Below are 15,450 nucleotides of genomic sequence, written 5' to 3'. Positions count from 1 at the left end.
TTTTTTCTAGCCTAATTTCCATGTGGGGTTAGCAGAGTGGATCCTAAATAGGGCTACTCAGTCATCTAGGCTGCTGATGAGGAGTTCCAGATCATCATCTGATCCCATCATCATGCACTATCGCCAGAGAAGGACTAGGTACAATAAGTTATGATTAGATATATGGAGGAAATTTTTGGCAGTAAATGAAGTCTCTGATCACTACCTCATGCTTAGCATCAATTCCCCTGGGGTCACTGATTCCAGAGTGCTGTGAAGTATGGAGGAGGCATGTCTAGCTTCTTTCCTGTTAATTCAGGAGCGAGGCAAGAGTGTGCCTTTGCTTCAACACTTTTCAACACCTGTATGGACTAGGTATTGGACAGAGTTGTCAATCACTGTCATTGCGGAGCATCTGTTGACAACACCAAGGTCAGGACTGCTCGGACAGACAGTCTAGGGAACGACAACACCACCAAGGTCAGTGACCTTGTTTGCTGATAATGCTGTTCTTGCAGTTGTTGTTGGTCATGGTTGCATCCCTTGCATCACTGTACAGGGAGGTGAGACCGCTTGGACTTCAGGTCTCCTGGACCAAGGGAGTTTGGGGAATTACTGGGCGACAGTTCATTCTGTCCATGCATGTGACAAGGAGATTGAGGCCATGGAAAGCTTTACATAACCTTGGTAGTGTAGTGCATAACAGCTGCAGGTCATATCAGGAAGTGCTTTGAAGGACTGACATTGCTCAGTGTTATGGACTCATTCAACCAGATTATATGGCATTGTTGCCATTAATGCAGGTGGGCTAAGATTTGAATCTCGGTCACTTGTGCTCTCTGTCCTGCTGTATGGCTGTGACATGGACATTGGATGCTGACTTGAAGAGGCATCTCAATGTATTTGATACTAATTGCCTTCAGAGAATCATGCAGTATAGCTGAAATGTCTTCATATCAAACCAGAGACTGTACTGTGAGACTAAGTCTAGGCCAGTTATCATCATCATTTGTAATATCTGGCCATGTGGGGATATGGAGTGTCTCTCTGATGTTGATCCTACTTACAGGGCTGTCTCTTGTGGAGACAACTCTCCATGGAGGATATGAAGGGGGAAACTGACACAATTTATGGCTGGGGCAAGTTGATTGAACCTGTCTACAATAGTTTGGAGTGGGAAGGGTGGCTATATGGGAGCTTGCTTGGAGAAACCATGGGGGCTGGCACTGGCGTGCGAGTGAAGCAACATGCTTCCTGTTGTATGCCCCCAAATGATGATGATGTGTGATCCCAGGGTTACCACACAGTAGTCCTGGTAAGGCAGCAGTTGGTCTTCCTTCAGGAAAAAAAATCCGGATGAAGTCCTATTCTTCTTTTACTTCTGTACAGTCTTTGGACATATGGGGATGATTTTAATGACAAAAGACGTTTTTGTTCTCTATGTAAGCAGCAAACAGCATAAGCAAGTACACAAAAAACCATAAATCCTTCTTGGTATATATTCCTAATAATACTTTTGCACTTTGGTAATCAATTATGTCATATCTAAATAATACTATGAATAGCTTTGTATGATTCTTGTGACAATTGCTGTGGTCATAATCAAACATAGGGTGACAGCTTGCTTTATTGACATTTCCATTTGTAGTTTCTAACACTAAGACAAAATGTACTGGTGATCCAAGCATAGTAGCATTAGATCACACAACATGGAAAGAGATCTTTACATTTAACATGATGGGCTATCTGATATACTTCTTTAGAAGTTATGGCCATGAAAAAAATTTATATAAGGAACAGGTCAATGCAATAAAAAAATATCTAAAACTGCACAGAAAAAAAAAAACACAGGTCAAAATCTGCCACTTGTACAATCAAAAAGTCCTGATGTAACACAAAATGAAATGACAAATGGAATTAACACCAATTTCTGCATACCAAAAAGCAACATGTTCTGCCTTGCTGCCTCCTGTAACTGCATTTTAAACAAATTCTCTTCAAATCTAAAGACAATTTCATCTGTAAAATGACAAGGTGAAAAAGGAAAGAAAACAATGAAATGAAAGAAACAAAATGTATATCACCCATGAACAAAAAAATTCCGAATCCGTTTCTTGCACATTCCATGCAAAACCTTGTTTTCTAAAACCAAGATATCCATATTCTAGTTCTGCCCCTGCAGTTGCCACAAATTTTGATGACGCATGTGAAATCAATATTCTTTCAACAGGTTTATCCTTCTAACAGTGTCATATTTCAAATATTTTATTCAAACATAAGACAACTGAATTTTGCCAAGGTGGAACCAGGACTGGAGGGTGAGGGGTTAAAAATTTTCAGAAATCCAGTGTCTCTTGTTTGCTCTCTGGCATCAGCCAAAGACAAAAATACTGAGGATGTCACTGTACTGACAAAGTTACATCACAGTTTACAAAAGCAAAGAGTATGTTTCACAGATTTACTGTTCTTCAGTACAAAAGGTGCCACTTGTCTACTGTATCTTACTTTCTCAGATTACATGCTACCAAATTTTTTTGTCAGTACACATTTTGTATGTATTTACAAACCATATTTTATATCTACATATAGTACTGCTATATGCACATTTATCAGTAAAAAAAAATAGATGTTGAACAGTGCTGGTTACCTAAATACTTCCCATCTCGAGTGAGAACCTGGGCTGGATTGACTGATTGATTGGCTGAACAAAGCCATATGTGCGAGTAAATGGGTTGAGCCAAATGAAGTTCATTTGGTAATGTTATACACCACATTCATATGGTAACAATACATACTAAAAATAATGGCAGGACTTCTGAAAACATCTGTATAGTGTACAGCTATCAAATGCACACACAAACACAAGTAATTGTGTGTGTGTGTGGGGGGGGGATACCTAGTATCTGCCACTGTGTAATGGTGCAAAACAACCTGCTCAGAACTGGAATAGAACCAGTTAACTGCATACATCCTTAACCTTTTCATTGTCATCCAGAACTTGTACACTTGTTTTGGGTGATAATATCCTGCCCCTATACAATAACAGTTAAGCCCATGTCAACCCTTTCACTCCAATTGAAAGCTTTTCCATTGCTCTGGCTTCTGCAAAGTGATTTCATAAAGTTCAAGGAAACCCCTTGTACACTGAGAGTTAATGTCTAGTTTTTGGTAGATACCACGGTGATTGACCACATAACATGTATGGAGGATTTCCTCTCCAGGTGTAGTGGTGCAAAACCAATGCTCAGAAAAGGGGCAAAACAACTAATAAATTGAACATTTTTGTGCAATGATTTTGTGTATACCACTGTGGCTGACTATACTGACATTAAATGGCTGATTTACACCCCATGAAATGAGCAAGCTCAAATTATAGTTCTGATCTGAATTTCCATACAGAATTGTAGTAGAGGCTGACTTCTCAGGGTTACAACTCTGTATGGAGGCAATGTCATGGATGAATTCTGGTAACAACTGGTTGAGAGACTATTCTTTCTGACATCCATCTTGCAGGACTTTCATTTGTACATACACACTGTTGATCCCAATTAACTGAGAGAGAGAGAGTGACAGAAGGAAAGTGAATGTATGCAAGTGTGATTCAATACAGTCTTGGATCACATGTTGGACTTTTGATCACAAGTTACTACCCACCCATTTGAGAGCTCAAGAACATATATGGGCTGATCTATGAGCAATGTTGTGACCTTAGAAACCCATACCTCCAATTTCTTGCTAACCATAACTGGAGCACTAGCTTGTAGTGTTGTGATATTTTTAAGTCCTGACCAGGCACTCAAACTCAAACTGCCACATTAGCAGTTGTGGGAGGTACCATTACACAAGCAAGCCAGTGTGTGTGTGTGTATACATATACATAATGAGAGAGATGGGTGGATTATGTATATTGGCTTTGGAGAAGGCATTTGACATAGTGCTGCACAAGAGATCAATATGGAAGTTACAAAATTTAAGAGGCTTTAATGGGAGTACACTACAATGGGTACAATACTTTTTAAGTGACAGATGTATGATCATATCATTATGTATAATATATTTATGTACTGCATTGTAGCCTCATACAGTTATTGTAGTGGATTATACTTGCAAATTGTTCAAATGTGTTTGTGATTTCCATTACATAATTATAATAGATTTTGTTGTATACTAATTGTATTGATGTCATTGTATTATTTAATCACAATTCCATGTGCATTTGTAAGGAGAACTAAATGAATTGTGTATGTTTCCCGCATCAACTTAGGGTTTGGCACCCCAGCTGTTACTCTGTCTCCTTACTATTGGCACACATTGGTTATTGTGGTGCTTTGGTACATTTTTATACATGTTCATTTGTAGTGATTCATGTGTTTTTATTTAGCCACCCTATAACAAGAGTAGTGAGAGATCAAAAGTCTGACTGGTGAGGAATGACTAGTGGGGTACAACAGGGCAAAGTTCTAGCACCTGTACTGTTCCTACTGTACATAAAATCTTGGATCATGTGTTGGACCTGTGATTGACAGCTATTTCCCTCCCAGAAGAGAGCTCGGAGCTTCTATATGACTGATCTATGGGTAATGCTGTGACCTTACATGCACACACACCCACAAGAGTTGGAGTGATAACCCACAGCGCAGCGATACTGAAATTATTTCAGCCCTGGGCGGGATTTGAACCCAAACCTCTGTTGTGGCAGCCGGGAACTCTACCAACTGTGCCATGAGTTGTATGTGTGTGTGTGTATAAAACTGATGAGAATATAAAAAAAAATATGAATTACTAGCATAGGCAAATGAGGAATAGGAGGATATATGAATTTCAATAAGGGAGAATGTATTACCTTAAGTCATATAAGGAAAATAACAGGAGAGATTTGTAAACTCTTTTCAAGAATATAAGAGTATCCTTTCATTATGGAAGAGGACATTATGAAAAAATTAAAGAATGTTCAATTCATCCCAGGTTGGATATCAGTTGTGTGGTCACCACACATGAAGAAACATTACAGAATACTAAGGGCAGCAACCAAGTCTAAACAGCAAGTCAAACACAGACACTTGGTCACGGGTCAGTCCAAAATCCATCCCAACTTCAACTGTATCACCTTTTCATGCATGGAGAGTTGATAACTGGTGACTTCTCCCTTCCCCTAAACACTTTCTGCCAGTGATATAGAAATATTCCCACACTAATACAACACAGATAAATATCTGAAGTTTCTTCCTAGGGAGGTCTGTGGGGGAAGGTCTTAGGACCATTGCTATGAGGCTGTGGGTTTTCCAATTAGTGAAACTCAAGGCAACAATTGATAAACTACTTGGAAAGACTGGAACTTCTGACACTGGATGGAAGATCAAAGAACGGCAACATGATAATGATATTTAGATCAGAGAAAGGTATAAAAAATGGAGAGAGGATCTGCTGGTATGTGATGAAAGATCAACAAGAAGTTGTAATAAAAAGCTGAAAAACCAAACTTGTTTGATGGATATTAGGAAGCATAGCTTTCCACATAGTTCCATATGTATATGGAACATGGATGAAAATATAACCTAGGGCAAAATGAACAACACACACACATACACAAAACCTATCCCGGAGCTAATACCTTAATGATTACAAGAGTTATGTCAATTAAGAGATGAAAATATATCTAAGGTCTCCCACATCAAACAGGTTTTGTATGACAGATGAGATGAAAATGAACTTGTATGCAATGACAGTTGCAAGTCACACTAATCATGTGAAAAACAATGCAGCAAAGCACACCTCTTTCAGTCAGGCCCACAAGCTACAGTTGGTTCACCACCACAATTATGCAAGTTTTTTTTCTCCTTACATGCCCCAATTCAGTCAGTAAATTTACCTGTGAGTAGTGCACTGAAATTAATAAGAATGAAACCAGGAAAAAACATCTAAAGAAGACGGTGTATCAACAGATTTTCAGAAAGATGCAATACTGTTGACCAGAAAGACCTTAGTAATTACCAACCAATTAGTTTATCAATCATCTGCAGACAATGAATCAACTGAGAAAATGACAGAATGCAATACATTTGTGTTTAGTTTTTGTAATTTTCAAAAGACCTTTGAGCAGACCACTAGGCAATACTAACCTCTATGCATCAAGAATGCAAGCATATTGTAAGGGTTCAACAGAGCATTTATATGCAAGGAACTGCTGTACTATCTATACAGAAAAATATAGATTCTGAAAGTAGTAAGATGATATAATTTCACTCAAGTTACAAGTCACCTTGGAGGGATTTTCAGTCAATTTGGGATGGGAAAGGTCAGTACATTAATGGGGTACATTTTAATCACCTGAGATCTGCAAATAACATTCTCATTTCAGAAACAGCAAAAGACTTGCACAATATGCTGCTCTTAATATCCTATGTCTCACAGTAAGTTTGAAGATAAGTGTAAAACCAAAGTAAAGAAGTTGAAAAGCATTATTATTTAGAACAAATACAAAAAATTGAGCACAGATAATGAAAATTGAACATGGATGAAATGGCCCTTTGGTATTTGTGTACAATTGGTTGGTAAATGTTTGGTATATACAGGAACATGTCTGAAATGCAAAATTTAAGTTGCCAGTTTCCTGGAGGCCGGATAGCTCCTGCAAGAGAGACCAGGGGCAAAGGATTGATTGATTGATTGCAAATTTTAAAATTTGTCTATGATCCTATTATCTATAAATGTGAAACTTAGAAACGGATGAAGTGATGGAGATAAAAGTAAAGTGTGTTACAACAGCAATGGTGAGATCAATATTGGAAATAACACAAGAGGAAAAGAAAAGCATAAGTTGGGTATGAGAACAGGTTAGAGTGAAAGATATTGCGGAGGCAAAAATGGAAAAGTAATGGAACTGGGCACAGAAAGGAGTATGGCAGATGGAGTATAAGAGTTAAAGATTAAATCCAACTATAGGATAAGCATAAAAGGAGGAGACTAGACAAGGAGGGGAGACCACACTCAGCTTTTCATTTGACAGATTTTGGAGGCAACAGACAAAATCCAGTAACTAGGAGTCACCTACACAATTACAGTATATCTTGAGCCCATTTTCACAATCTCTAGTAAGTCTGATATCAAATTAGAGTAAATATGTTGAAATTCCTAATGTTTATTGGACTGATAGTTCCCCCTTTATCCATTAATTTGTGGGATGTGTGTGTATGTGTGTGATTCACCATGGTCTTGGATCACGTGTTGGACTCACGATCAACAGTTATTAACCTCACAGATAAGAGCTCGGAGCTTGTATGACCAATCTAAAAGTAATACTGTGACCTTACATGCACACACCCCCAACTTGCTGCCCATGAGAGTTGGAGTAACAACCTGCAGCACAGTGATATTGAAATTACTTCAGCCCTGGGTGGGATTTGAACCCGGACTGCTGTAGTGGCAGGCTAGAACACTAACCGCTGCGCTCCAATTCCCAGCAATGACTATTACCTGCCCTAATAATCCAAGTGCATGTGTGTGTATGTGTGTGTGTGTACACACACATGTAATGTATACTAAGTTCTTGTTGTGCACCATGATGAATGATCATACTGTAATTTGCATCCAGATCATTTGGAGCTCAAAAGCAAATATTAGTTTGAACTGAATGAATGAACAGACAGGACATCACTCACCTACCCACACACATACTTATAAAAACGTACAAAAAAAAAAAAAAAAAAAAAAAAATTTGGAAAGAATGTGATGTTTGTGTAAATAGACAAAAATGAGATAGATGGAAGAATGACATAAGGTCAAGATAAAAAATTTGATTATGTGCCTGAACAACCTATAAGAGAAAGTAGTCCAGTCAAAAACCATAAATGAATTTATGTCTAAATTTGGTAAATGGAAACAAGATATACTCCATGAGCATCTTTTCTTGTGCATTACAATTAGGTAAATACACACACCCAAAACTGACAAAGAAAACATTATTTTGGGATGGGAAGGCAACTAAAGGTATTTGAAATGAAATCTATACTGGTTCATAAATTTATGGAACAAAAAAATGTCTCTCAGAAGAACCAAGAACCACTCTGGCATGCTTACATTCAGGACACCATGGTGGGATGAGGAAACAAAGAAGGTTGTAGAAGAGAAGAAGCGAGCTTTCACAGATTGGTTACAAAATAGGACAAGGGAGTCATATGAGAGGTACAAAGAAAAGAAAAGAGAAGTAAAGCACAAGGTAAACGAGGCAAACAGGAGAGCAGAGGTGAAATGGGGTAAGAGTATGACAGAAAATTTTGAAAGTAATAAAAAGATGTTTTGGAAAGAAATTAAGAGGAAGAGGAGGCGAATCTAGTAGAGAAGAAAAGGTAAAAGGTGCAGATGGAGAGATGATAATGGAAGAGAAGGCAGTAAGGGGAAGATGGGCAGAGTATTTTAGGGAGTTGATAAATGTGAAGGAGGATAGGGAGGGAAAGGTAGTTGCAATGGGAAGTGCTAAGAAAAGGACTGTGATGAGTGAGGAAAATGGAGGAGAAATAAGGAAGGATGAAGTGAAGGCAGTTAAGATGATGAGAGCAGGTAAGGCACCTGGTCTGGATGGATGCCATAGAGAATACCTAAAAAAAAGGAGGTACAGTGATGGTGGACTGGGTGGTGAGGTCATTTAATGTTTGCTGGAGAGAGGATAGAGTGCCAGAGGACTGGAGGAGTTCCTGAATAGTCCCACTCTACAAGGGAAAAGGGGAGAAGTGTGAGTGTAATAGTTTCAGAGAGATTAGCTTGTTAAGTCATGGAAGGCTTATGGGGGGATCTTGATTGAGAGGATTAGGAGAGGAACAGAGGGAGTAATTGGTGAGGAACAGTGTGGATTTAGGACAGGTTGAGGTTGCATAGATCAGATTTCTGTGGTAAGACAGATATGTGAGAAAGCTATAGGAAAAGGTAAGGATGTTTTTTGGGCTTTTATGGATCTGGAAAAGGCTTATGATAGGGTAGACAGGAAGGCACTGTGGGAGGTTTTGTAGATATACAGGATAGGAGGAAAGCTTCTAGGAGCTGTCAAGAGTTTTTACGATAGTAGTAGAGCATATGTCAGGATCAGAAATGGAGAGAGTGAGTGGTTCGAGGTAAAGGTGGGACTTCATCAGGGATGTGCTATGTTGCCCTGGCTGTTCAACTTATACATGGATGGGGTGGTGCGAGAGGTAAATGCCAGGGTAGTGGGTGAGGGATTGGAGATATTTAAAGAAAATGGAGAAAAGTGGGAAGTGAGCTAGCTGTTGTTTGCGGACAACACTGCACTTGTAGCAGGATCAGAGGAGGGATTGAGGAAGTTGGTGACAGAGTTTGGGAGAGTGTGAAAGAAGAAAGTTGAAGATAAATGTGGGTAAAAGGTGATGAGATGTACAAGGGGTGAAAGTGGCAGCAGACTCGAAGTGAGCATTAAGGGAGAGCGACTGGAGGAAGTGGATAGTTTTAGATTCTTGGGTGTGAATGTGGCAGGAAAGGGTGGAGTAGAGGTGGAGGTAGAATGTAGATTGAGAGAAGCGAGTAAATTCCTTGGTGGATTAAAAAGTGTAATGAGGAATAGACATTTGGGAATGGAGGCTAAGAGGAGATTGTATGAAGGAGTGATTGTGCCAACAGCACTGTATGGGGCAGAAACATGGAACATAAGAGAGGAAGAGAGGAGTTTGAATGTGTTTGAGATGAGGTGTCTGAGAAGTATGATGGGGGTTACTAGGCTGGATAGAATGAGAAATGAGGAGGTGAGGAGGAGAACAGGTGTGGTAAAGGAGTTGGGAGATAGGGTAGATGAAAGAGTATTGGGATGGTTTGGACACATGGAAAGAATGAGTGAAGAAAGACTAGTAAAAGAGGTATGGAAGGCAGATGTGGAGGGAGTGAACATGAGGGGGCAACCTAGGATGAGATGGATGGATGGGATGAAAGGGGCTTTGGGGAAGAGGGGAATGTCTGTTGAGGAAGGGTGGGAGAGGACAGAAGATAGGGGTGAATGGAGAATGGTTGTATATGGATGATGTTGTGATGCATGAGGTGGAATGGGTGGGGGAATGGGGGGTGAGGCAGTATGTGTGAGAAAAATTTGACAGCCTGATGGGATTTCTCCCAGTCTTCTCCTTTTCTGCATGAGACGGAGAGGGGGGCTCGCCGATGTAATGAAGCAGCCTTGCTGTGGATGTGCTGTGTCTTGAGACACTGTCTATGACCCAGGGCAGTGGACAAGATGCAGGGATGACCCATCATCCAGGAGGTGCCAAGATAAGAGGGGGGGGTAGAGGGTGGAGGGGAGTGGAGTGTGTTAGGGATGGAATGAGTGGGAATGGTTTTTATGCCTTTTTCTTTTTGGCTACCTCCCTTGTAAGGGGGAAAAAGCCTTTGGTATATGTATGTAAATACACAAAAGACTTGGCCACAGACTCAAACTGCCTAAGATAAAGCCACACTACAGAAGGCATAGAGCATCTCATTTTACAATGCCCCACACTAACAATCCCTACACAAACTATTTCCTCCCTGAGTAGGTTTAGGCCCCACCAGCTGGGTGTAGTTACCTGGAAGCTGTGGGTCTCGTGTAAGAAAGACAGGGGAAAAAGAACTTATTGGAAGAGCACCTTCAAGGCGGGACTGGTCTAAACAAAAATTGTAAATAAATTTAAAGCCAAAATTTGCTCAATGGAGACATATGGTTGTGACCCAAGTAATTTCAATGGGATAAATGTATATACACAAACTGCCACTATATATCATATCCAACTGTGTTCATTTTACAATAACAATGGAGCACAATACACCAAATATGAACTATATATCATAGTTGAAATAATGTATAATAATAACTGTTCCCTCCAGTTTCACAGAGTGGAAACCTACAGCCACACAGTAGCAACGTTTTCAGGCCCTCCCATTAATCTGTCAGAAATTAAATGTTGAACTGCTGTCTGTGTGTGTGTGTGTGTGTGTGTGTGTTGATGTCACAATCAGAAGGATGCACATCCTGCATTTTCCTAATCATGGGTTCAAGTCCCAGACTTCCCCGGTTTCCAGCAATGACAATTACCTGCCCTAACAATTCAAGTGCATAAATCTAAGACGACTACTTTGGCCACAGCTATGCATCTTTTGATGTATGCTCCTCGTTACCACCTATGTCACTGGTTGATGCAAAGCAGAGGAGAAGGAAAAGGAAGTAATGATCAGCTCTCCTTATGTGAAAAAGTGGATGAGGGATAGAGATGATAAAGAGACATCTCAAGTCTGGTCTGGTGATGGTGTGCCAACCCCTCATAACTGTACTTTCAGATGGATGCACAGTGTTGATGGGACTTGACAAACGGTGGGGAGACAATGTTCTCTGAAGGGCATCTCACAGTACCATCATATCCAGGTACCTATTGCTGGTCCCAAAATGCACAATATATGATATACAAACACTGCATAAATTCCAGAGCTGTACAATTGTACAATAGCATTCGAAACCACAGTTACAACAATGTATTAATGATCAATAAATGAGACTTCAAGTTTCACTGACTGGGCACCCTCAGTCCGACAATTGGCAATGATCTGTGTGCCTTCAATCAATCCCCCTGCAAAAATACTTTGGACTGCTGTATGTGTTGTGTTAGTGTGAGACCATTTCTATGTCATTAGATGACGGTAGTACTTGGTGGGAAGCAGTCTTCACTTGTGAGCTTTCCTTATGTAAACATACTCTGCTGACTTCGTATAATGACCAAGTTTTACATCAGTAGTCTGACATTAAGTACATTGACACAATCTTGTTTGGCTTACGAGAACAGTCAACTGCCTTTTTCTGAGAAAGCAAACTGTTGTCTTACTAATTGCAGATCCTTAGTATATTAAATACTTTTAATTTGTAGAATTTCAATTAAAATAATACCTAACCTGGCTGCTAGTGTGCCTGCAAGCACCCTACTCCTGATCCCTCAACCTCCACTGACAAGACTGTTTTGTTTGATCTAAATTCATGCTTTAACCTCCTTCCATATCTGTGGTATTTCATAATCTTAATCTGGTTACCACCCAACTCCCATATTTCATTCAATGAGATGTAAAATGTGCTTCAATAAATCTTTCATACCAGCTGGCGGTACTTCTATTTTGACTGCTGTCTGGTTATTCTATTCGGCTTGGTTATGTTTATTATATTGACAAGGGGTTGAAGATGGCCATGAGAGATTAGGAGCCATGTGAACTTAGGATAGGACAAGGGTGCATTGATCCAAGTTTTTGTGGCATGATAGGCATGTAAGAAATGTTTAGCATAGGAGGGATGTGTATTTTGAGCTTTCATAGACTTGGAGTAGGTAAATGATAGGTCTGTTAAAGCTGGTCTGTGGAGTGTATTATGAATACAGAGACTAGGGAAATGTTTGATGAACTTAAGAGGAAGAAGTGGATGGATGGAAAAAAGGGAGCTTTAGATGAAAGTGGAATATCTATCAAACAGGAATTAAACTGCACAAATGACAAGTGTATGAATGAAGAGAGAATGTGGCCTCAAGGGCTCATCTGCTTTTTAAATCATTTCATGTGGATGAGGAGAGGGGTCAACACATGATGAATTTGTGGGTGTAAATCTGCTCCAGCTATTGGGGCCTGCTGAGGAAGAGCTGTGCCTTGCTGCATTGCCCTTGACCCATGCAATGTGATAGGAAACAAGGCAATTATTTATCCCTAGGTTGCTCAGATGTGAGACATGGCTGAGTAGGTTTTAATCCCTTCCAGATGATGATGCCTACATAAGTGTTGTAAGTGAGCATGGCGGCGTTGGCATCTTGATTATATATTTTTTTATAGTTGTAGCTAAGTGGCCCCATATTCTGTGAACTGGCTTGATTGTGTTCTCTGTGGTTATTAATAGTCAGTGAAAGAGAATGAGTAATACAGCTGTAACTTTATATCTTAAAATGTGAGTATTGTGATGGATTATTTAATCATCATGCATCAGGCAGCCAATACTGCACATGAGAATTTGACTCATATTGAAAAGGTTAAATGTGTATGACACAGGTGTATGCTTGGACTTGACCATTCCCTATTATATGGGGAAAGGCTCTTTACAGCAAGCAAGCAAGCAAGCATATGTGTGTTGTGTGTGCATTCCACTGGTCTATACATCAGTACAGAAAATTGGATTTCTTTATATCCTTGAGACATGTATTTATGTATTTTTTAAGTTTGTTATTATGCCCTTAAGGTTCTCTTGTCCCATACTATGAGATCATCTCTGTCTGACTTGTACCTCCCTTTTAGGGTTCTAAAAACCACAATCATGTCACCTCTTTTCCCTTGGTCGGAGTGTGAACATGCATGCGCGTGTCTTATAATCTGGGTTCATAAATTTTTCCCAACAAATGAAGAATAATAAGTTGTCACAGATTATACGAATATTTAAACTGATTTGTTTTTCCAGTATAATTCATAGCCTGCAAACTAGTTGCGACACTGTACTTTCCATACATTGTTGATATGCCATGTATATAAATGATGATATATGCCAAGTACTACTTATTGTGAAAGTTAAGGGGATGGTGGTTCCAACCCTGCAACTGGTTCATTAAATTCCATGCTACAATGTTCTCTGTAAGGGGTACTATCCTAGCCTCCCGATAGGAGGAATTTTGTGACATTAAATTATATCAACATCATCAGTACAGAGGAATATCATCACTTCATATATCATGTATACATGCATGAGGCCATGGGTCTTCTACAAGAGAGACCAAGGGCAACAGATTGATTGAATATATGTGCGAGTTCAATCAATGAATTGAGCGATTGATATACATGCAAGATTTTATGGCAGCCTGTCACAAATAGTAATGTACACAACACTGTTAGCAATACTGCACATAGCATACATGTATGGTTGTACTGTGAAAAATACATACATATTGCTTATGTAAATGTGAGATAGGACTGTCAAATACGTACATATATTGCTGTATAAGGCATTATGTATGTATACACATATTATGCTGTATACAACAAACATATGGTTACTGCATACCACAAATTAAAATTATTCTATAAACCACAAATTTAATGCTGTATCCCATTTATATCAAAGAAATAATTGAAGGGGGTTTTGATTTTCCAAATTAATATAATTGACACTGTTAATATGATCTTAATGACATTTCAATTTCTTCTCTTGTAGTTCACTGGCAGGGATAGCTTTCAAACAAACATTATTCCCACAGCATCATGAGCTTTTTCCAGTTATTTTATATGACATTTTTACACACAAAAAAGTAGTATAACAAACCTAACAATATCTACTTTCCTCATAAGTGTTTTTTTCTTTCCAGATTAATCACAACTGATTCATCCATTGCGGATGTCACAAGAGCTCATCACTTGCCAGATGACGCCACTGTGATGTTGAGTAACGTGTATGCAGGGTTGCTGCTTCACAAGAACTAAACAACATGAAAGTGAAGGTTCGGGCATTTCTAATTTTTCTGTCATTCCTCCACTTTGTTTTGTAGTCACCTGTGCCTCCCTCATCACGACCTCCTCCTCCACCATCACCATCGTCACTTTCTCTTCCTCCTCCACCTCCTGTCTGTTGTTGAAACACTTCAATGGTGTCACCATCCTCCATTTCTAGCCCCTGCGGGGTGTCGTTTTCTGTAACAGGCTGGCCGTCAAACCGAAACCTCACCGTTGAAACAGCCAGTTTCTGTTGGAAACAAATAAAGTGAGTATTTGTAACTGCAATAATTAATACATACCAATAATGTCATGTTTCTGTTATAACGAGTCCATACACTGAAATAAATTCAATGACAATTATGCATTCCACTCCCTGCTATTAATTCTATCTGGCATTACGGAAAAAGAAAATTACATTTGCAATTTGAGATATTCAACACAATGACTTTTTTTTATTCTTATTTTTGCAAACTTCCTGTTTGGTGGGAAGAAAGTCCTAAATCACTTGAGGAAAAATCACATTTGCATACAAAACATACATTCATATATGTATTTATAGTGTATGATATGAGTTGATTTCCAAATTTAGTGACCACATTCAATGCTCTCCCTTCCAGCATGCATTTATGGGATGAATTAAAATCACAACAACTCTAGCACCTTGACCACATACTTAGCAACCTTGAGATGAGAGGGAGGGTGGAGGGGTGTGGAGTGTATTCAGGGATGGAATGGGTGGGAATGATTTTATGCCTTTTCCTTTTTGGCTACCTCCCTTGTAATGGGGAAAAAGCCTTGGTATATGTATGTTACCAGAGCTCAACATCACACTGTACTTTCGTTTATCTTAAACAAGATGAAACTGATATAAGATGTGATGGAGGACTGCACTCATGCAGCTGTAAAGATGCACAATTATACCTCCACTTGATTTTTTTCCTCTAATCCGTAAACAAATACATTTCACCTTTTTCATTTTGATCTAAGCCTAGAACTTATTTTTATCAC

General features: G+C 39.3%; 1 protein-coding gene across 1 annotated transcript in view; it reads right to left on the bottom strand.

The window, feature by feature from the left end:
- Positions 1 to 1,593: 1,593 nt before the first annotated feature.
- Sumo (Small ubiquitin like modifier) overlaps positions 1,594 to 15,450 on the bottom strand; it is a 29,753-nt gene continuing 15,896 nt past the window's right edge. Inside the window, exon 3 of the mRNA XM_076178566.1 lies at positions 1,594 to 14,689. Coding sequence (XP_076034681.1) covers positions 14,348 to 14,689 — 342 coding nt within the window. The 3' untranslated portion in view covers positions 1,594 to 14,347. The remainder of the gene's footprint in view (positions 14,690 to 15,450) is intronic.

This window comes from Oratosquilla oratoria, chromosome 41, assembly GCF_046742065.1.
Source record: "Oratosquilla oratoria isolate Oo_2021 chromosome 41, ASM4674206v1, whole genome shotgun sequence".
Lineage (NCBI taxonomy): Eukaryota > Metazoa > Arthropoda > Malacostraca > Stomatopoda > Squillidae > Oratosquilla > Oratosquilla oratoria.
This window is presented reverse-complemented; position numbering and strand designations above follow the sequence as displayed.